The sequence below is a fragment of the Cinclus cinclus genome, chromosome 3 (genome assembly GCF_963662255.1).
Source record: "Cinclus cinclus chromosome 3, bCinCin1.1, whole genome shotgun sequence".
NCBI classification, from domain to species: domain Eukaryota; kingdom Metazoa; phylum Chordata; class Aves; order Passeriformes; family Cinclidae; genus Cinclus; species Cinclus cinclus.
Window position 1 is genome coordinate 51,445,580 of NC_085048.1, and position 23,864 is coordinate 51,469,443.

The window sequence follows — 23,864 nt, forward strand, 5'->3', positions numbered from 1 at the left end:
GAATATAGACCTTATGGAAATACTGGCACCATTCCCTGATACAACACATGAACAGGCGAAAAGTTGTATGAAACAAAGAAGATATAGAGAAAATTTAATTAATGGGATTAACAGTTTTATGCACCATCACTTAAGGCTTATGCACTCCAAAGAAATCTCATCTCTAAGCTCAGTCAAGAGCTTCTGCAGATAGATGCTCACTGGTCTCATTTCTGCATAGCACCAAGTGGATATTAATCCATTTTATCGGTACTTAAATCCATACATATTTAGAAACAGACAGAACAAACCCACCTGCCCCACACAGTGCATTACATTAACAGATTAGACTGAAATCAACTAATTTTTAAATGTACCTGAATCTCACCAGTGGAGAATCTAATAACCTGCGACTGCATTAATCAGAGGGTGATTAAAAAGGAAAACCCCAACTCCAAATATACTATTTCTTTGTTCCATGACATAACCTCTGATCTGGGAGGCAACTACACTGCCTGCTCCTCTCTAAGTGGTCCTGGGATTCTCAGCAGCAAATGCACAGGATAAAAATTTGCCAGCAGAATCAGTGATGTTAGAGGAAAAAGAATAATAAGCAGAATATAAACCAAAGTATTTATTATGGCTACAACATTTAAGAACACCTCAGGAATGTGGATGAGATGTGGCAGCTATTCTTTTTTTCCTTTCTGTGTTAATCAGAGATACAAGCTGGAGTATTTCTGGGTGAACAAACTTCCCTGCAAAACAAAAGAAAGGGGAGGTTAATGAAAAATGCTCTCATTTTACCATGTGTGAAAGGCTGGCATTGGAATGATAGCAGGGATGTCACTTTAGGCTCAGAATAAATGACAAATTATTCTTCTAAGAATAAATTCAATCCAATTATGGAGTAAGCGTAGTTACACCCCTTCTTCACAGAAAGCTTGAATTTTGTGCTCTATTGAGATACTTAAGAGCTGAAAAAGGTATGCACGCTGACCAATACAATCTGATGCTACTTATTGCGCTACAGGAAACCACTCCAATTACAGGTGCACTTTGGGTATCTGCTGTAGGCTCTACTCAGACACCAGCTCAATTTACGTTGTTGAATTCTGGTAGGGGAGCAAAGATAGATTTTTTAGAAAATAAAACATTACAAACTTCATTCATGTTGTTCTTTTTTTGCTTTTGCCAATCGAAGTCTTACAGAAAGATCATTATTTCCCTAGGGAGCCACCAAAGTATAAATGGGACTCGTCAGGGACTCTGTTTCGTGACTGCTGGTCCTCTTATCCCTAGAGTTTGTCTATCCCTAGTTTTTTTCCCAGGACAGGATGAGTTAGTCACAGTCCTTCTCTGGTGTTCAACTACCTTGCTAAATGATACAGATTATTATTTTACCTATCTCTGCTTTCAACTACCAGTGTATTTTGCAAAGGATGAGAAGCAGTGGATAGAATAAAAAGCAACATAGCTGCAACTCGATCATTTCACTGAGGTGGTTCTCACAGGAACCTTTGGCTGCTCACTCTGCTCACTTGGGAATAACAAATTCTACTTCACTGGTTCCTGAAACATTGACAGAGTACAAAAAAGGTGCTGTCAGAGCATCGGTGAACACTGAAGACTCCTTTATGAAAACTGGTGTTTCAGGGAGATCCTTACACATATGCAAGTGTAATGAAAGCTGAGCCTCTCTCTAAGGTAAAAAGTGACGTAAAAGGAATTCGGCATAAATGAAATTGAGGTTTAACACTGACAGATAAATGTCATGTATGTTCACACTACATTAAGTTTCCCCAGAAATACTAGGGGACTTGAGCAATGAGTAAAATAACTAGTTCTCACTTGCTCTGAACATCAGTCAGAAAAAAAAGGCAATTTATATATTTCATTTATGAAAATGGAAAATAAAAGCCCAAATGTCTTACCAGCAGTTGAATCAAAAAAATCCTGCAGTCTGCCAGGTGTATTTTCCAACTCTTCGTACTCAAATGCTTGCAATATCATCTCACACTGATCCAACTGCTTTACAAATTTGGCCTCTGCAGTAGACTGATTTTCATATTCCTGAAAAGATTTGCAGTTACAAGAAAATAATTTTGTTATTCTGAAACAGAACATTAAAATCTCTTCATATATCTAGAATTTTCTTCATTAGTACAAGCCACGCCAGAAATATTCAGCACAATTACATCTTTCACTTTGTTTTTACAAACAGACAGTGGTCAGCGAAACACTTGAAACGTGCCAATTTTAAGTGCAGTGGGACATAAAATACAATCTTTTGCATAATCTAGCTCTAACCATATCAACTGTTCTGGCTGAACCAGGGACATGGAGGCAACTCTGCATGACATACAAGTTAAATAATAGGCTCGATTTAACAGTATTTTAAGTATAAAGATCACTTCAGGCCTGGCTAAGGCTATGAATTGCCACATTGTGTGCCTGTGCACTGTCACCACCTATTTTTAAGACCTATTTTGCAGTCTTCTTACCACTTGCCGTTTCTATATGGAGTTGTTCTTTATATTTCTCCTGTCATTCTTGCCTAATCTTTTTGGTCTAATCTGTCTGAGCTGCTTATGTCTCTCCTAGAAGATAGGAAGGGGAGTGGTTAAGGGGTTTCCTCCCCTTCAGAATTTAAGTCCTTTAATCTCTCTGCTATCTTTTCCCTCTCTACAGTCATCAGTATATAGTTATGAGTGACTCACATTCCTAGTCATTTGCTTCCAGTGATGGCTGCAGACAGGTTTGGCATTGCACCTTCTCCTTTCCAAACCTACTGCATTGTATGTGATGCCTCATAAGCAGGTCTTCTTGACTCTCCTGACTTCCAAAACCAACCACATCACAAGGGGTTTTCTTCTGTGCATGTTACCATCACCTTGATAGCATTGGCAGTTCTGACCCTATTCATCATCCCCACCACCATTAATCACACCAAAGTACACACTGGGCCCATCTGTGCTCCCAGACTCACAGAACCTGTGGATCATTGCACTTCCACAGAGAAGAGCAGCAGGAGTGCAGGAAGAGATTTGCCTACTGACCACAGAACCTGGCATTCCTTTCTGCATCTTAAAGACAACAACTATGGTGTGTCATTCACAGTAGCAAGATTCTGGCTTTGTAATTCCAGCATGGTGATGCTCAGATAAGCTGACAGTCATTTCCTTGTCTTGCATACTGTTAGGAGCCTGTTCTTAGGCTTATTACTTTACCTTTGAAGTCAGAAATCCAGATTTTGATAGCCATGATTGATTGGTATACTACTCTATTTAGATTTCCAACAGTACTTTGAATTTCCAGATACATTTTCATCATTATTTTAGTGACAAATTTCATTTCAGTGTTTTTATCTTGTTTTTCTCTTTTCAACCAGAGTTTTGCCTCATATTTAAATTGTTTTAAGTATTACTTATTTTCTTAAATCTATTTTTTTCTACTCTATTTTTTTATAATCTAATTTGGGGGGCGGGGAGGGTCCCTCAAAAGCAACAAACTCTTGGCAGCATTACAAAGGAGAACTTAATGAAAAGGAGAAGTAAGGCTGATCACCTGTAAAAGTTGGTCCCAATTCCAACAATTAAGTGAGAGTATCAATCTGTTATTCACACCTCAGCTCACACTGCCCTCAAGAGACATCAGCTAGTGCATGTGCAACTGTGCACAGTGCTGAAACACTTACTGTTCCCTCCCCACAAGTGGTTAACACTCTGAAATAACAATGTACTTTGGAAAAACACTTAACTGGTCTCTCCAACACCACAGGCCATCTTGTAAAAATCATTCCCATGCTTTTGCATTTGGGAATAAAAAAGCAGGACAGAGCTGAAATGTGCTGACTCATTTACTTAACTGTTTTTTCAAACATATTTGGAATTAAGTTATAAAGTGAAACTATATCTGAGGCATCTTTCTGCTGCCTTTCTCCTCTACACTGCACTCACCAAGTACCCACCAACACCATCCAAAGCAGCCGTCCTGGTAAAGCTGAAAAGCAAAAAGAGACAGAGACATGGGCAGAGCAGTGCAGGAAGGAGTTGCTAAGAGTCTCAAGAGAGCTTGTCCTGCTCAGCACTGTTCAGCTTTGGTCCATAGCCACCTTCACACACACGAAAAAAAAAATCATAGGGAAATGTCTCTGGCTAGCTGAGAGCAGAGCACACCAAGTTATCAGAGGCTTCTTATTTTGTTTCTTTTTTTTCCTTCTTAAGGGGCAACTAGTTGTTCCATTTAAAACAACACTAGAGGGACTACATATGAATAGTAGATTTTTAGGGTACCCTCTCTGCCATACGGGTTCACTCATACTAACAAACTGCAGGCACAGTGCCAATAAATAATTCTGAAGGTAGAAACAAAGACCAAATTATCCAAAGTGTGCACATATTAAATTATGGTAAATGAGAACGATGAAAAGCTAACATGCTGAAGAACTGACTCCATACTGAAACAGCTTTTACAGTGTCAGAGGAGAAGACTGAGACCAGCAAAGAAAAAAAGCCCAATTATACAGAACTAACCTTACCTATCAAAACCTCATTTTCCTCAATTATAACAGTTTCTCAAGGGAGAAGGAACCAGTGCTCCCTAAAAAAAATACACACATATTATTTCCCATATGGCTTGTTTCCTATAGGTTGGTTTACCCCTTTTACCTTAAAATATAGCTCTGAGAGCCCATTCCCACTCCCTGTTCAACCACACAACTACAACAGGGGAAAGAAACCTAAAAGTAACCCTAAACCTAAAACAAAACCACAAGCATGGTGTTGTAGCAAAAGGCAGAAATTGGATGCAAATGTCTGGAATTTAAATACACTATAAGTAGAAAAGAATATGAATGTAAGATACAGACTCAGGTCACAGAGTCCAAGAAACACAGAATGCATTGTTTGAACAAGAAGTTGTGCATACAATTCCCCCCATGTGACCATATGTCAGGACGAGATAAAGCACAGTAATTATAAACTTGAATTGTTTAGAAATAATCTAATCCTCACTCATTTGCAAGTATAAAAGATCTTATCAATTAACAGCATGGGTTCACATAAAAATGGTTAAATCACCTTCAAACACAGAAGATTCTTTTTAATACAAACTTATAAGGTACCCAAGACCAGAAATCTCCAGTGTTTGTAGAAAAGTGAGGGGTTTTGTCACATTTAAGTTTAAACTTTAGTTAACAATTTTAAGTCGCTACTAAGTATCATGGGCTAGTGGACTTTCTTGGAAAGAAATTAAAGCCATAGAAATTGCTTGCACAAAAAGCAGAAGATAATCCACAGCACCATCACCCACCATTATTTTTTTCCTGTATTAAAAGCTGCAAATGGTGAAATATGAACAAAAGTGATAATGTAATAAAAAATTAAGATTTATATCCAGAGGGCTGGATGTAGAGGACAAACTCTTCCTTCAGCTGTACAAACCATGCCCTGGACAGGTTCATCTGGAACTCTAAGAGGCTAGGGGCAGAAGATGGTTATTTTACCAAAGTCCAAGGTTTCTGTTTGAAAAGAATCCTAAAATGACCTTGACTGTGAAGCTTTATCTTCTACGCAAATAAATCTCACTTTTTTGAGGTCACAATAAGAGATGACACAATTTCACAGGTACATGGAAAGAAAGGAATGGGTCACCCTGAATTTTAATATAGATTAAAAGAATGCAAACTTACCTCCCAGAGTTCATAGATTTCTTTTCTGAGGTCCTCTGATAGGAGTTGGGTCAGTTGTTGCATAGCTGTCTGAAAAAAAAAGAAGCCATTTCCATTTATCTATTTTCTGAACATTTTTATCATTTGCTTTTCTGAATAATTATCTAGTTGTTACCAAGCTAGCAGAAACATCCACTACACAACACATAACCATATTGTTTTGGCATGGGAAGATTTGGCTACAGCTCTGGCCAAGGCCAAGGTGGTAGCACCTCTGGGATAACAGATTTAAGGGGAGGGGAAATCCCTGCCCAACTCCACCCAGAGGGAGGAGCGAGAGGAAGAACTCTGCAGATACCCTGGTTAGTGAAGAAGAAGGAAGTGCTTGAGATGCCAGAGCAGAGGTTCCCCTACAGGCTGTAAGGAAGACCATGGTGAGGCAGCTGTGCCCCTGCAGCCCTACAGAGGAGCACAGATCCACCTGCTGCCCCTGGAGGTCCATGGTGGAGCAAATATCCATCTGGGGCCCATGGAGGATTCAAAGCAGGGGGATAACCCCAAAGGAGGCTGTGACCCTGTAGTAAGCCTGCACTGGAGCAGGCTCCTGGCAGAACTTGTGACTCTAGAAACTGCCCTGCACGCTATTTGTGTTCTCCCAGCTGATCAGTCTCACTCCTCTGCCGTCCCAAGTAACATGAAGGGCTGCTTCTGAAACAACCAATATCATATGCAAGACAAAGGTTTCATGCCATGATTGTTTCTCCACTTCAATTACAGGATATAGTGTCACGATATGGTTCCCTATTGCTTGCCACCACTGAAGCATCAAGGTGTCATTCCTTCTGACCTCCTTCCAGCTCTGGGACTCATCAGATTTCAGCGTTAGGTGGCTAAAATGACTAACCTGGCAAAAACTCCTACTCCAAACATCCAAACATCCTCCCTCCTCCAAAAAAAACTCCAGAACTTATTTTTTTAATCAGGTTTATTTTCTTCTGCCTTCGTGTTGGTGAGACTCACTGGTTAAAGTTACTGCACAAGCAGCAAACTTCGGAGTCAGCTCAATGTCAGCTGTAGAGCAAACAGAAAAAAAGGAAAACTCTGCAGTGGAAGCAAGAGTATTGATAACTCACCTCAAGCTACATCCTGAAGTGGCTACCCATGGTCTATTTTTACAAAGTATTTCAGAGTTATCCCAAATGTTTAATGCTTTACTCACCTTCCCACAAAGTCAACAGAAAGTCCTCACTGACTGAATTGGGAGCAGAAGGAGCTGCAAATACTTAAGAAAACTTTTTAAACATACCTAGGCATCAAAATCCCTTTTTCCTTGCCTAAGTTCAAATAAGAATTCTCTCTAGACCAAAGTTGAAGGCTGATCCTCAATGACACAACAACCTATAGAGGCTTCCAGGAAAGAGGTTTCTTCTGATCAGTGTTTTGAAGCTCTGAAGAGTGTAACAAATACTTCAGTGATTATTCTCCCCCCCTTTTATGCTTATCTGGTTAAAACTAGGGGCTGGGGGACCATGACTACTAACTCTAGCAGTAAACTCTTTGCTAGGAAAGTGGAAATTAAAGATCTAAGGTGCATTTAGCATTTTTGAAGTACTATCTCCAATTCTGGTGTTCCTTTTTTTTCAATATACTTCCTAGTGTGTTCTTACACTGAACAAAAAAAGCCTCTGAAGAGTTTCTGAGGCATGACATTGCCCTCTAGCTGTGGCTACAGAAATGGTTTACATTTTCTTCAAATAATGCCACAAACCAAAACCAACAAACCTGTAACTTTTTCTTGTGTCCCCTGTCCTGTTGTTGCTGGGCAGGGGAAAGTTACAAGGTTTGTGTGCACTGGCCTTTCAGGCACTCAGCTTCATGGTTTCTCACACAAACCTGTAGTTTCCAGCTGGCATAAAAAGACTGGGAGAGCAGCTCAGATTTTTTCCACAGGCTTTATTATCGTCCATGAAGGGGTCAGGCTACAAATCCAAAGATGGGGGAATCACACATGTAATTTTATAGGGTTTGGGGGGATCACAAGTAAACCAATGGAAAACAGGGTTAACACATTTTGGCCAACTACATTATCTTTCTTTGTCTGGGACAACCAATTATAAAGAATCAAACCTAACCCATAGTATTCTAAAAAGGTAAGAAGAAGAGCTTAAATTTTTTCTAACATGAGTCATTCTAAGCAAGTTTTTCTTATCTCAAAGGAAATGCCAGGGGGCCATCACAGGGGTATCTGCAGAGGGATTCATCTCCTCTACACAAACCAATAGTTTGGATAAGCTCAGGCCAAAAAGAAAGTGACTCCAGGCATGCTGCACTCAAAAGAATCACAACACCAACGAAAAAGACAACTGCATCTGAGGTTCTGTGCAAAAGATTCAAATGAAGTCTCTGTCAACCTCATGATCTGGCACCACATACACGATCTGACACGAACTGTCATCCATCCCACTCAGTGCACCTAGTCCCTGCGCCTCACCTCTTGGTAAGGCTGCTGAACACGACTAATTCAGGCTACCAAAACTGCAGCAAGTTCAGGAAAAAATGGCCAAGGTGAAGATTACTTCGAAGATTCTTCCAAAACTTTATACTTGGTGACATTACAGGTACAAAAATCACAATGAGCTGAAAAATCTATTTGGTCGTAGCAGGCTTTTTCAATACCAATTACAGTATTAGATTGCCTGAAGTGCTCCTTCACCACCACCAGAACATTAAAACACACAGAATGCTCGGCAGCTGTGGCTTCACAGCTTTATGTTCATACCTCTTCTCTCCTGTGTTTCTCCTCTTTTGGGATGTTATCTGCAGGAGCAATATCTCCAACAATGCATTCAGCCATATCATGAACCAAAGCTAATCGTATGCATCTGACAAAAAGGAGAAACAGAATAATTAGTTTTTCAGCATTTTAAGTTGAAAACTTATACAAAAGGCTAAGAAGCTGCAGAATTTATTCCCCTTCATATACTCTAAAGGTTTGTTGGAACTCTTCTTAAACTTTATGTAACATTTTTCACTTTTTTGTTAAGGGGAATATTTTCCCCCTAGACATGATTTTCATTTCTGATTTCTTGTCCCTACTGCTTGTAAATGTAGATTTAAGTATAAATACACTGTGTACCAGAATATAATAGTCAAAAGTAATGTACTTAACTTTTGCATTCTTGACTTTTGGAGATGTTGTGGTAATTAACTACCTTATACCCTTCACATTATTCCTGCAACAGGTAGAAGGTAATCTAATTGGAGGAATCCCAAATTCAGTATATAATCAGTCACTCACAGCTCTGTAGCTATGCCAGTCTGCAGCAGAATACTCAAGAAAGCCTCTGTATCAGCTCCTAGAGCTTTCTCTGCTATGCTAGATGATTTCTGTGGCTCCTTACTGCTGCCAAGTGCTCCTTCAGTCTGTCAAAATCCACATGGTCTATGGCTTTGATATGGCTGTCTGCTGCTTCACATGGATTTTTAACCAGGGTCTTCAGCCTGTTTATTTACCGCTTGAAAGAAGACCAGCTTTGAGCCTCTGCATGAAGGACTTGCCTCAACACTCACAGTCAAGCGCTGAAGTTTTCAGCCCCTTTCAACTGTCCAGGCAAACAGGACCCAGTCCAAAGGATAGAGGGAAAAGACGAGGGGAAAGGATGTCAAATTCCTACAGTGTGATTTAAAAGCTCTTACTCCGGACGACAGCTTCTTTTAGCATTTTGTTTGCAGCTCTCCCACAACATTAATATATGGTCGCGATAAGCAGAGGCAGTCTCACCTGTCCTTGTTAAGGCTTTTATCTTCAGTCACCAAAGCCATCATCGCCATCCTGTACATATGATCGGAGACGCTTTCTGGGTTTGCCACGTTCCTGTACACCCATCCTGTCCGCGGTACTCTCTGCGCCCGTGCCACAGAAATACACAATCAGACAGACTGGAAAAGGCCGCAGAGATCATCGAGTCCAACCTCTGGGCAGATACCACCGTATCCGCCAGACCACAGCACCGTAAAAGTTAAACCCCTCGGTTTTGCAGGCCCTCGTTTCAGAGACACCGGCAGAAATCCCGCCCCACCATGGCCTCCACGCTCCGGAGGGCTCTGATGTTCCCAGAGCTGCCCCAAGGCCCAGCTCGGCGCCCCAAGCTGTACCCGGCCCAAGAGCCCGGCCCGGCCCGGCCGCAGCAGGCGCCGCCGCACCACAAGGGCCGGGACACGGCGGCACCGCGAGTCCCGGCCGGGCCCGCTGCGCCGGCACAGCGCGGCTCACGCCGGCCCCAGCACCCGCGGCCCCTCCGCCAGCCCGGGCACTGCCGGGGAACCCGGCCCCAGCCCCCACGGCCGGCCCTTGCCCCGCCGCGCTCACCTTGAGCTGCCCCAGCAGCCGCAGAAAGGACAGCAGCCCTACCCCGCCGCCCGCCGCCATCGGCCGCCGGCAGCACGGCCTGGCCGCGGCGGCGGCTCCTCCTCCTTCTCCTCCTTCTCCTCCTCCTCCTTCTCCTCCTTCTCCTCCTCCTGCCGGAGGCGTGCGGGAAAAGCTGTCAGTGCGGGGCGGGACCGCGTCCCCAGAGCTCTGGCTCCTCGGGGTTCATTTAGCACAAAAAAAAGAACGACACGCGCTGCGACTGCAACGAGAAAAGCAACAAAAGAAGCCGGGCTGCTCACGGGTGTGGGCGCTGTGGAGTGCGGAAGGGAAGGTGGCAGGCGTCTCTCCTCTCCTCTCCTCTCCTCTCCTCTCCTCTCCTCTCCTCTCCTCTCCTCTCCTCTCCTCTCCTCTCCTCTCCTCTCCTCTCCTCTCCTCTCCTCTCCTCTCCTCTCCTCTCCTCTCCTCTCCTCTCCTCTCCTCTCCTCTCCTCTCCGCAACCTCGAAGGCAGGAATAGCTCGTGCTTCTGTCAAAACTGAGCATCTCGGTGACCCTTACCATGCCTAAATAACGAAAAAAAAACCTGTGCAAACTCTTGATATTGTTCAGAGAACAGCGGATAGTTATCAGGGTTGCTGATTAATTTCAAATTATTCTGTGGACTCCCAGCATCTTGCTGTTAGCGCATCCATCACTTTTTTGAGTTGAATAAAAAACACAGTGACTTTCCTGACGATTGATGGATTTTCAGAATTGGTTGCGTTTCTTTGCTACTTTTATATTGCCAACTAAAATAGCAGATAATGGTTTGAATGTGGTGATGAAATAGTCTGTTTCAGGAAAGAACATCTGCAGTTTTGCCAGATATCAACAGATGGCAGAGTATTTTTATTTTTGTTTGTGCAAATATTTAAACTCCTAAATTAATAAAAAAAGCCCTGACAACATTTTAGTGACCATTTCAAGTCTGTCTTCCCGCAATAAACAAGAATCCTCGACCATGAAAGCTATCACCTTTACACCTGTGTACACAACATGGATGCATTGGGTGTTGCAGTACAGCTTTCCTGGTTGAAGCGAATCACATGTGTTGCAGATTTGTCTTGACAGCTCTTGAAACCATCAAAAATAAAAAATTCATACTTTGTCTAGGCTGTCCACCATCCACTTGAATAATTTGTTTCATAATGTCTTCTTTGGACTTCTTTGTGCCGATACTTTCCCTTTGCTTTGCATGCCATCCCCAAGGGAAGTTTAGCTCCACTGTGTTTGTAATTCCCCCTCAGGCAGTGTCAGGCTGCTGTGATATGGGCCCTTGGGCTCTTCAAGAGGCAAGGCAGGCCGGGGTACCTCGACACCTCCTTCAAGGTGATGTGCTCTAGATCCCAGCTGTCTCAGTAGCCTTCACTGGAGGTGCCCTGCCTTGATCTGAGAAAGCACCAAGGTGGGCCCTGTATCCAGCCAACACCTCACTAACACCAAGGAAAGGGGGACAGCAACTTTCCTCAGCATGTTGGCTTTACTCCTGGTGTAGGCTATTCTGTGACTTTCCCTCTTTGGGATGAGAGTGTGCTATGAGCTTGTGTTGGACTTGGCTTTCACATAACCCCGGGTTCTCTCTGACAAAGCTGTTAGCCTGTTTCTTCACAGTTGGTACCAATAGAAGGGCTTATTTGTCCTTAGGTCCAGAACTGAGAATTTATCCTTGTGTTTCTCGGTGTTAAACATGTTGAAATTTCTGCCAGCCCAGAAGCTGTCTAAAGTGACTCACAATTTAAGCTCTACCATTAAGTGTGTCAGCCATCCCTCCTAACCTTAAAATAGCCAAGAGTGCATCCTGTCCCGTGGTCCAGGTTTTTAATAAGACAATGCTCTCTATATGAAGCCTTGTATCAACCCTCAGAATACTCAACCTGTTTTGGGCCTTCAGGCACATTGCCAATCCACCAGTACCACCCAGTGAGCCTGTCAGCCTAGGCAGTTTTCAATGCATCTGTTAGACAGCTTGTCCATGCCATAATTCCTAAGTTTATGAGTGGAACAAGAAATCAATTCAACTGCAGGAAATCAATTCAACCACTGTAATGAAGTCAAGATCCATTGTGTCCACTGCTCCATCCTTGTCCATGATAGCAAACCATTTCATTAGAGGATGCAGTCAGGTTGGCCAGGTGGGATTTGTTCTGCATAAATTAATATCAACCATTACTGACAGTCTTCTTGTCTTTTACAGGTCTCTTTCTAATAAAACTTCTTTAATAAAGCAACATTCTTTCTGTATTTTGCAGCCTCTTTCTAGTTTCCTAAATGGTTAAGAAAAAAGCCTTTGGAACACAATTACAAGTATTGCAAAGTAATTTAATAATTTGCATTTTCAATGAGTTGCTGTATCTAGTTCAGGAATTCTACTCATAAGGCCAGCTGATAGCAGATATGTTGTCTTTTAACCCTTCCTATCTATTCAATGTACATGTTTAGTATTTATAGCACTTTAAATCCAGTAAACAATTTGCTCTGGTAAATTCATTAATAATTCTTTAATATGGGTAAGTCTTATACATACTATATGTATGGAGGAGGTATGAATTTCACTTTTATTGTCTAATAAATTCTTTGCCACTGATGTTCTTAAGGTAAATTTTTAGAATGAGCACTTGCATGATAATCACGAGGCTGGACTCACAGGTGCTGGCCTCAGTATAATTTTTGTAATATTTGTCAATTTTTAAGCATTTATATATACATATAATTCCTCTGCACGCACTTTGTGTGCTATTTTTGCATACTTCTTACTGATGCTAGTTTTCCACTCAGTCATTCTTCAACAGTACTTAGAGGCATAATTTATGTACTTTTCCAAGTATTGAATGCATCATGTGTAGTGTTAAGTGTATGGACTCTCAGTAGGCTGGAGGAGCCCAACATAGTACAAATATTAGCTCTGTCAGGATTTTATTCTTGAGTAAGTAGCCTGAAAACAGAAACAAATCAATTCCATACAATTTTAAGCAGCTTTTAAATGTAATACAGAAACTTCAGCAAGGATTATCAAGGTGTCCATACAGGATATTAAGGTAGTGCTAAGGCTTAAGTCTCAATTTTTCATCAGTCTCAGCTGGCTTTTTTTCTCCATCTTTTGCCAGAACAGCTAACAATCCCAAAAAAACAAATCCAAAATAAGCTGGTTACCTCAGAGTAATTATGATTTATAAGCTGGAGATGGCGCTCTCTGCCCACAGATTTCTCCAAACGCATTTGCTGCTACCCGATGCCAGACTGAAATTGTGCTTCCATTTCCTTAAGAAGAAGCGCTGGGGGAGAGGGATTGCTTTGCACACTTGGTGCAGTAATGTGAAAATCATCTCCCCAGACCCGGTAACTACTCCTAAAGGTAGATCGTAATCAATTTGTGGTTAATATAACGTAGCACCAATCATAACACATCAAGTTTTGAAAACCCTTATGTGTTCTGACAGCATGGGCACAGTAAACCTTGTATTGGCAAAATATCTTCAGGAAAAGTAATTGATAGGATTCATTCGTTACCGTCTGTCAGGAAAAGAAAAAATAATGTTGTGTAGTTCAGTGGACAGGGCAAAATGGTTATGTTTCACAGACCCATCAGGAAGGAATAACAGCCTTGATGCCCTCCCTAATAGCAAAAAGATTGATGAGCACCTGCCAGACACTATAAATGATCATTTTAATTCCCCAGACTATAATACATTCCTTTGTCTGAGGCAATCTTAGCAACTATATAGAGTTAGCTAGTGAAAATCTAGTGCAAGAATTCTTCAGTAAGGGTAAAGAAGAGCAAACCTCTGGAGTGACAGTTCATGTGTGCCATGTGGCTCCCTTCGTTCTGCCATGCACCTCCCAATGCTGGACTGTGTGTCCTTGTGCCCAGGGTGCCCCACTATCCCCTGTGTGAGCTGTCAAAGGTGGTGAAAGACACCTGAGAGAGGCATCGTGCACTGATGGCAGTGCTAAGGGCTGGACATCTTCTGCAGAGACTATATAGAATCACAGAGTGGTTTAGGTTGCTAAAGACCTTAAAGGTCATCTAGTTCCACCCCACTGCCATAGGTGGGGACACCTTCCATTAGACCAGTTTACTCAAAACCCCAGCTAACCTGGCCTGTTTTTTCCTAACAAGCATGTTTTCCTAATATCTAATCTAACTTAGTCTCTTTCAGTTTAAAGCCATTCCATCTTGTCTTGTCACTACATGCCCTTGTAAAACATCCCTCTCCATATCAGAAGGCTGAGGAGAGCATACACTTACAGTAGCATTCCAGTAGTCAGCCATAACTGTCCAGAGTGTCCCTGATCGGTATAGCTAACCAGTGGCATCACTGCCAGAAAGAAAAATATTCTTTTTGCTGCTGTTGCATAACATCTTGGGTTTTCTGTGACTAACAAGAGATTTTCTATCAGAGCCCTTAGGATTAGCCTATCTAAACCTTCAAAGGAAAAGTTGTTTTACCTTATATGTGTAACAGATCTGCAAAGTAGAACTTTAAAATAGTACATTTGGGGAATAAAAAAAAAAAAATCAATTTAAGAGCAAATCAATCTTACATGAGCAGAACATTCCTAATGTAAAAAGGCAGCTGAATTAGAGGATTAGGTCACACTGCCTGATTAACATCATTTGATCTTTTGCTATTGAAAAGACACTGGTCTTCTCAGAGAATGGAAGCATTCAAACTTTAAATGACACCACAGGCCTGACTTAGAAAAAAAACCTGCTAAACTGAAAACAACTTGCCTTGCTTCAGTAATTGTTGGTTTGTCTCTGCTGTGGGGAGATGCATCCAAATCAGGATTTAGTAATCCTTCACATTTTGCTATAACAAAGAAGGACTGCAAAACTGAATGAGGGCATCTTGGGCACGTAAATCTTGCCATATCATATTTATTTCTTGTTTAAAGGTGGTAGACAGATATTCAAATATCTGTTTGATGTTCATTTTCTTTATTACACATTCATTCTGTGTTGATTTTGCCTTTTTAATTTTGCAGGGGTTGGAAATAACAACAACAAAAAAGTTCACCTTGGACCATAGAACCCACACAGAATTCTGAGAGGTACCTGCTGTTGACATTTGATAAGACAGGAAGAGAGGGATACAATTTTTTAGAGAGAGCAATACAGTTTTTATTGTTTTTAAAACTGAATTTGTTTTAACTAAGGAACATGTTTAAACAAAGGAGTTTTTCTTAAAATTATGCCCCTTCCTTTTGAGCCTCAAAGTAATATCGTAACAGATCAGCCTTGGTCCTCTGAAATTTTCTAAGGTAAAGTGAGAACAAGGGAGCCATTTTATGATATAATTAAGATTTTTGTCACTCGAAACACCAAAAAACAAGAATAAATCCCATCTAAAAAATCCTCTGGCTACCTCTTATATATTTTCTGTTAAAAAGCTTATACTGTTTTCACTTAATTGTACTTAAATGAGTTTTGAAGGGATTTTAACAACCACCTGCCACCATCAGCTCTTAGTAAACAGCAAGAAGACAGGAATCAAAGAATTTATTTCCTACCTCTAGTGATCTGATGATCAGTTTGCTCAAAGGATTTTTCTGTGCTTTTTGTGAAGTACTAATCAGTATTCACAAGCAGTGTATATCTATAATTTTAAAAAATGCTAATTTAAAATTCATTGTTATTTCCAGTCCTAGTGTTATTTCAGTTGCTAGAGATGGAGAAAAGCAGTATGTTAAGAAACAGAAAAGCTATGAATATTCTTGTTATTCCCTCAGTCGTGCTTTTAAGCACTTCACATTCATATAATGAGCACACAGATCCTGCTCAGACTCTTGCTTTTCAGCCGTCTCCCAAATGTCAGCCAAGTCAGACCCTGCTTAGCTTCCAAAATCAGATGTGATCGGGCATGTAACAATGTAAAGAAAAATAAACCCTGAAAGGCACTCTGAATTATAATGTGCATTTTTTTTCCCTGACATGCAAGAAAGAACAAAATGGAAGTTTAATCACAACTCTGCTTCCTTTTGGGTGCCCCCACCCTCCTTTATTACTGTGAGCAACGTTTTCTCAAAATAAAGGCACACTGATTTGTTTGTTATTTTAGGCTCTGAGAAGCAGGTCAGACTGGAACCCTGTCCAAATATATGCCTCTCGTCCCATTAAGGACCTATGAACGTACTTATCTCCATCCGCTGCCGAGCGGTGCATTGTCTCCCAGAGAGCTCTCCTGGTACTGCACCACTCTGTCTGTCTGTCTGTCTGTCTGTCTGTCTGTCTGTCCCTCGAGAGCTGAGCGCGCTCCTGCAGCGCTCCGGAGCCGCTCCGCTCCTGCCGGTTCTCACGCAGGCAGAGATGCACGGAATCAGCTAACTTAGCTTCCTGCCCCCCCCCCCCCACACACACCGCTCGGCTATTATTTTGACGGCTGGTGACAGGGCTCTGGAGCCTCCCTTCCCCTCTGTCACCCTACCCGGCAGCCGCAGCTGGCCAGGCTGATTTGTGCCCTGCAGGTCCCGGAGGGAGAGGGGAGCCGGGGGAGCACCCCGAGGGCACAGCATTTTGCTGCAGGGGCTTCAAGGGGTCTTCTAAGGGCAGGGTCTCTGGCACAGCCGGGCCGGCACTCCCTGCTCTCTCATGCTACCGATACAGCTCCTACACTAACAAAACCACTCCGCTTTGCTATTTTTGTCCAAATATTTGAGCCCTTCAGACATCCCTGAACAAAACACACCAGCTGTAGGCATGCTCTTGCTGATCCAAGGGAACCCCTTTGCATGGGCCTCTGCCTTCTAACCCGAGATTGACTTTAATTATCCATTATTTTGCCTTCCTCCCTGTGAGCCTCTTGCTGAATGCATTGTGCCACCCAGCATATTAGTCAATCAACGCAGCTTACAGAGCGCTATACTTCACATCTTGGCTTCGGTGTCATTCATGTGCACTGAGTGGAGACAGCAAGCATTTTTAAGACGCTGGGTAGATTTAAGCATGCTAGGGCCTGTCCGTCCCTATAGTAAATAGCTTTGCTGACATTTAAGCTGCACATGGCTTGATGTTAGGTCAAACAAAAATGTCACACTATAATCACTTTTTAAATAGCTGTTTCCGGCTCAGTTAGTACTGTATAGTTCCAAAAGAGAAAGCACTTACAAGCTGACAGACAGAAAGGGGAACCGTCTGTATAGGATGTTTGCCTAATCCCATCCCTGCCCTTGCCTGTCAGGCTTGGAGGCTTTGTTTGTTTAAAAAAAATTGCACATACAGTTTAATGCCACTGTACTTTTCAGCTGGGCAGACTCTAAAGAAAACTCACTAATAAGTTCCAGGGAGAACTCACATCTTTGATGTAGCTGTGAGAGGGTTGGATGCCCCAGGGGGCACCCAGCTCTCAGAAGTTTTGGGGCTAATACTGTGTATTGAGGTAGTATGCTGCTGAGATTCCATTGCATGTAAGGGTTTTCATATTCCCTGATACCACTCCTTAAGTTTGTCTCTGCCCCTGAACCAGCCTGTGAAGGAGATAGACAATGGGAAAGCCATGCCAGATATGCTTCCTCTCTCATACACCTCTGTTTGTGTGTGATGATCTCCATATAGAATCACAGAATCATTTAGGTTAGAAAAGACATCATTTATTATTTAAAATAATTTGGGTTGGTTTCACTGAGACTCTGGCATGCTGCTCTACCCTAAGGAGGAACTAGCATCCCCATGGGGCATAGCAGTGGCTTGCCAGAGAGCACAGCAGTATTCCCCAGGTCCTGGTCCTCCATTAACACAGACAGGTGATGGCTCAGAGTGTGTATGTCTTTACTCTCCACCCCAAATATGGCTGAAGGGAATACTTGCATCTCACCACTCAGACCCACCATCCCAAAATCAGCTATGGGTTCAATGTTGCCCACCTGCAGTTTTGTCTTTGCCTCACAAGTGCTCCTGGGGATTATCAGCAGTTTCTTTTGTGGCAAGGGACAGCTGGAATCAGAAGGTGGATCAGTGTACTGTGAAGCACTTGTAGAAGGCAACACATGAAAGACCTACAAAGACAAATAAGAGTGCATGGTCTTTTGGGAAGAACAGAAACCCATGAGGGAATAAACCAGTTTTTCATCAGCAGTTTAGCAGGAAGGAGGAAAAAACAGCCTTTCTTGGCTTCCACTGTAGCCTTTTTCATCTAATTTGATCTCTGGCTCTGTTATTTCTAACCAAGTGCGAGTCTGAGAAGGTGCTATAGACATGTCTAAAAGCCACAACGAGAACTGAGCCCAAGCCTTGAACACCCCTGGCTGCTGCTCCACAGAGGCTGCTGACCCCTGTTTGTAGGTCTGTTGTAAGTAATTTCCTTTCCTGATTAGGTCAGAGCAGTGGCACCAACCTGAATGTGTCAACATGGGGATTTCCTGCTATGTTGATTTTCCTCTATCTAGAAGCAAGCTGTGTGCTATACTTTGTAAATTGCAAAGCAAATTTATTCCTGTAGTATGTACATTTCCAAGCTGCGTTTAGGCAGTACGCTCAAATAAGGTAAATCTTAACACGTTCCTCATTTCACATCATAGTTACAGCAGGTGATGGCTACTGTCTGATCACATAATAATGAACATGATAGAAAAACAAATCTCTTCCACATTCAGACTGTGGAAGATAAGCTTTTGCCAAATACAGTAGCAAACTATGGGGCACAATGAAGGGCATGTTGGGTAATATATTACAGTCTCCAAGAGGTAGGACATGTTAACCTTTTGTTTACAACCATCCAACATTCCTTAACCCAGATGCGACTTTTGTTCCATCTCAAATTCTTATCAGCATGCCTTTTTCTTTTAGGCACAGTTTGCTGGGAATGACTGTGCCCTTGCTCAGCCACTGATGTGAGGGTGAGTAGTTGTCATTGCATACAAACTGTGGGGAGTCACTTTGGGGCTGTTGGAGAGTTCCTTCTGGCCAGGAGATGGGCAAGGGAGAAACAGAGGGATGGAATATATACAGTGCACAGTAAATTTAGTAAGAATGACCATGCATTCGAAGTCCAGCCACTTGTCCCTGATTTACACTCTTTGCCAGTACAAAGAATGAAATGGAAGTAGAGGAGCCAAGAGCGGGTGGGAGTTCCTGAGAAAACACAAAAAATGGCATGCACTGAGAAACAAATGCTGTGATTTGGTATCTTACACAGATTCACTAGCCAGGGAAAAGGAAAGGCCCTACTCATGACTGATAAACTTTCTAAATAAGAGTTTACATCATTGTGTTGTTGAGTTCTTCCTCATAAAACACAGGGCAGACTAGGGGTGAGCAATGGCAGTTTTGTTACCAGTTAGTTACATGTGAGATCACGTATGCCATGATGAACCATCAATTAAATGCAATGTTTAAAGATGTAAGCTACCACCTTTTGTTTTGTTCTGCTCATCATCAAATAAAGACTTAGAGAACTCAGGCAAGAGAATATTATCTTTGGTCTTACAACATTTAAAATACATTCAGGCATTCAGCTGATACATATTTCCCAGGAAATCAAAATTTAATAAGTAAATATTATTTAAACAATCCCAATTATCTCTTTGAGGGTTTTTTTCCTTGTTAAAAATACTTAGCTTCCTTCTTATTGTACATCACATTCACAATATTCAGTTGTAAGTGATTAGTAGCACATTCTTGCAGCATCACAAATCTTTCTTATTAATGAAGATCACAGAATAACAAGATGGTTGAGGTTGGAAGGGACCTCTGCAGATCATCTGGTCCAACTGCCCTATCCAAGCAGAGTCAGTAAGGAGAGGTGATCCAGGACTATATCCATACACCTTTTGACTATCTCCAAGGATGACAACTCTGCAACATCTATTTGTCATCTTCAGTGACAAAATATTCCTTTGTGCCAGCCTTAAAAGGAGAGGAACTTCCCATCAGCAGCTGTTTAAGTGAAAAAAAAAAAAAAGACACACTACAATGAGAACTAAAAAGATGTTAGCATTTCCAGTTCTTGCTTTGCTGACTCCACAATCTTTAGTCATATGTAAAAATTTACACAAGGATTTTATTAAGCAATTCTTTACACCCACAACTTTACTGTTTCTTTGAAAGTGGATCATAAATCCCCCAAAATTTTTAAAGCTAAAACCTGCAGTCATATGCCACTGAAGTTCCCAGGGATTTTTCAGCATTACAAATTGTCTTCTGAGGTACCACAGCTTTTCATATCCTGCATTTTTCATATGGGAAATCTAATACAGCAACATAGAATTTCTCCTGTGCAGAAAAATACTGATTTTAACTTAGCTGCCTTTTGAACCATGTTTCTTTAGATGGGTGAAATATTTAGAGCATTTATTTTCTTTTCTTTTCTTTTCTTTTTTTTTTTTTTTGGGTGTGTGTGTTTGTTTTGTTTTTGGAGAAAGACTTCATTTGGACACTTGATGTTGAATGTATTTTATGTTTTAATACAAATTTTTAATCAGTTTGTGGGTCGTGTGGACATATCTAGACAGAAGACACATTTTTAAATGAAGTGGATATCTCGTTTTGAATTTTTGGCCAAGTGCATTGGCAGACATCATCCATACTTGCCTTCCCAGGTGGAGCTGTACATCTGCTCTGTGAGAATTTAGTATTTAGTTTTTAATTGTTTTGCTAAGAATAAAGTTACTGAATGTTGTCACAAGCAGAGGAGTGAAATCCCTGCCAGAGAGCTCTCTGAGTGTGAGAGTAGCACAGCACTCATACGAAGACTGAAGAAAGCATTTCAAGACTGCTGGAAGTTGCAATAGCCCTGTGTAAGGCACCTTGACAAACTGGTGTACGAAAGTGTTCCAGTACAGGGCACTGACAGGTCAGTGCAGTGACATTAGGAGGATAACAATAATGCTGGAATGATGATTCCACTTGAAAAATACTCCCTGCTTTTTGACCGTTCAGTGGGTCGTTCAAATTAATGACACAAAAGAAGCACATTATAAAACTGTTGGGGCAAAGTTTGTGATTGTCTTGGATAAGGTAGCTGGCTGACCTTTGTAAATTGGTAAACTTGTAAACTTAGCAATTCACAATTCACAACAAAATCTACCCAAATAAAATATTTGTCTGCTGGCTTCTTTGTCTAGTTGCTTTTTTTTCCTTATTTTTCTTTTAAAGATTTGATTTTTATGAAGATTGTCAGTAAGATTCTTGATCTCTCAAAGTTCTGTATTTTCTTTTCTATGTGAGCATTTCAATCAAACCAAATATGACAACTTAAAGACGTGCAGATGGCTTTTGAGCTGGAGAGAAATGATTGTCTAAACTAACTGGTAGAAAGGGGAGTCTTCTACTTAGTTGACTGAAATTTAGTAATGACTTTTTCCTCAAAGTTTGTTCCTATCTTAAAGTTTTTCACCTTTCCTGATATGGATAGTGATTCTATTAATGGTAGTAATTTCTTCCTTTTTTTTTTTTTTCTCTCTTTTTGAAAGTCCAAGGGATAAGTATAAATCCCTCTCAAATACCCAATTTCATAAATTTTCTTTTTTTTGCACTGGAGTGTGTCCATTATTCATCACTGATACTTGACTTTCTCTTGTGGACATTTTGGTATAAAAATTTAAGCAATAGTAAGCATGTGCAGAAAGGTGAAAGAGAAATTATTATTTTCTCACAAAGCCACAAAGCTTATTTTCCATGATTGAATACTTCTTTGATTTCTTTTTTTTATTTCAGTTTTTTCTTAAATTTTTTTTGTTTTCATTTTTTTTCCAGTTTCCTGTTCCCTCTCAGCTTAGCTTCTGGCAGTTATGTTATAAGGTAAGTAGTCTAAGCAGATATTAATCTGAAATAAAAAAGTGTTTTGTTCAACAAAAGCTGCAAGACTCAGTTTGTTGGCAGAGGAAAAAGCGTTGGTCTCGCCCTTCCCTGTTCTTACTAAGGAATGTTTTAATGTCCAAATTAGATGACTAAAATACTATCAAGCAATAATATTTCAGGTAATTGAATTTGGGATTTGTGAGGTTTTTGTGGTCAATGCTTCATAATTAAGGGCTGGTCTTGGATTTTAACTTTTCATTTTTGAAACATGAACTCTTTATTTTTAGACAGATTAATTGGATGTTTTGTGGCTGATGGCCAAAATGCTCAATTACAGATTTAGCTATAAAGTTACAGCTCCATTTCGTGCAACTTTTTTCTTTGAATTTCTGACTTACCACACGCACATTAAAAGGGAAAACCAACAGTGAGCTGCTGCCATACGATTCCCTATTTCACTTGCAAGCAGTGAAGTGCTTGCACAGCACTGTGCATCATCCCTGTGGGAAGCCCATTCCTGAGCAGGGAGTCCTTGGACCCAGCAAAATGTTTTCTTCACCTCTGAATGCAGCTGTGAGCAACAGGCTGTACTGCACCAAATAAAGTTTGTAGGCATCGGCTTGAACTTTATTCTGTTGGGTTTTTTTTCTCTTTTCTGCATGTAAACATTTCAGTAAACCTTTCTGTTGGCTTCTTGACTGCAGTATCCTTAGGTGAAAGAAAAAAAAGGAGAACTTTTGTGACCTACAAAACATGGAAGTGGGAGTTTCGATGAGAAGTTGGAAGTGGTGCCTCCAAAATCTTGTTTGCAGGTGTTTTTTTGGCCACTCAGCAGAGCGCAGGCAATGCCACAGTCACAATGTCTGTGAGGAACACAGCTGAGATACAGGCTGGGCAACACTCTAAGCTTGTCTTGAACAGCTTCCAAAAATATTAGCCATAAAATATTAGCCAAAAAATATTCTGCTAAAGAGATCATGAGTTATTTTTAATACTAAATATTTTCAGGATTTGAACTTTACACAAGAAAATACAAATGTGTCACTTTTAAAATACACACGTTGGAAATAATTTGCAAATGAACAAACTAGTCAAAAATATCCTACTGAAATAATTATGGAAAACACTTTTATTTAGGCAATTATATTTACTGCTCCAGTATCAGATTATCTCAAAAAACATGCTGTAAAAAATGATCCTATGCCAAAATCTTTGGGATTCTTCCAATCCCACTGGAGTTGTGTGAGTTTAATTCAGTGCTGTTCTATTATCATTATCAATGTATTTTTGACAAGTGAAATAAAACATTTAAATGTTTTATCCAAAGTATTTTGATAAATAGATAAATTCTTTATCCACATCATTTTCATGTATTTTTCTTTTCTCATAGGATGCCCCTGTTTAAATTTCTCCCTCATTTGGTCCTTGAAACCTTTATATGTTCAGGGGAACATAAAAAGACATACAATGCAAGCATGTGTTATCAATTGCTGTTATAATGAGTGTGAGAACTGGGAAAAAATACTTATCTTCAAATCGACACAGTAATCTGGACAAAGCAGTAATTTGTTTTCATTTTTTTAAATTAAAATAGAAATACCAGGTCACAAACTATTTTTCAAAATTTAAATAAATCTCCCTGAAAATATTTTTCTCAACTTTAGTTCTATTTTTCATCCAAACTATTTTCAAATTTCACATAAATTCTTGTGTAGTTTCAGCCTGTGTCTCCTTCTACTGACAGATAAGCTACGTAGGTAAAAAAAATATTACTTGCTCCAAAGGTACCACTTGCATACTGGATAAGTATCTGTTGCTTAAACAACAATGGTTAAGATTACAATAAATTTATCCTCCAGTCCTATGAAACAAAACCACATTATCTTTTTAAAGAAGAATATATGTATATGCTCTGCGGTTTGCTTTTGAATTACCCATGGCTGCTGCTTGATCACAAATTTGAATTATGGAGACAATCTTCCAGGCCTGCTGGTAATTAATTTCTGTAACCTGTGTGTGCCTTTTGCAAATCCAGCAGTGTGGCTGAAGATAATTAGTTAGCACTTTCATATAA

General features: G+C 40.7%; 1 protein-coding gene across 1 annotated transcript; it reads right to left on the minus strand.

Moving 5' to 3' along the window:
* Positions 1-620: 620 nt before the first annotated feature.
* Positions 621-10,107, minus strand: HDDC2 (HD domain containing 2). The gene is made up of 6 exons (XM_062488779.1): positions 10,020-10,107; positions 9,432-9,553; positions 8,430-8,532; positions 5,672-5,740; positions 1,914-2,052; positions 621-737 (listed from the first exon to the last, which is right to left on the minus strand). The coding sequence occupies exons 1-6, from the start codon at positions 10,077-10,079 to the stop codon at positions 643-645; spliced, it is 588 nt and encodes a 195-aa protein (XP_062344763.1). The 5' UTR covers positions 10,080-10,107; the 3' UTR covers positions 621-642.
* Between the last annotated feature and the right edge of the window lie 13,757 nt (positions 10,108-23,864).

What these genes read in the sequence shown, in the direction of transcription:
- HDDC2 (XM_062488779.1), bottom strand. Translation starts at nt 10,079, where the DNA reads ATGGCGGCGGGCGGCGGGGTAGGGCTGCTGTCCTTTCTGCGGCTGCTG. An exon ending in GGCTGCTGGGGCAGCTCAAG is followed by an intron (nt 9,554 to 10,019) that starts GTGAGCGCGGCG and finishes GCACGGGCGCAG; the next exon opens with AGAGTACCGCGGACAGGATG. An exon ending in AGAAACACAGGAGAGAAGAG is followed by an intron (nt 5,741 to 8,429) that starts GTATGAACATAA and finishes TTTTTTTTTCAG; the next exon opens with ACAGCTATGCAACAACTGAC.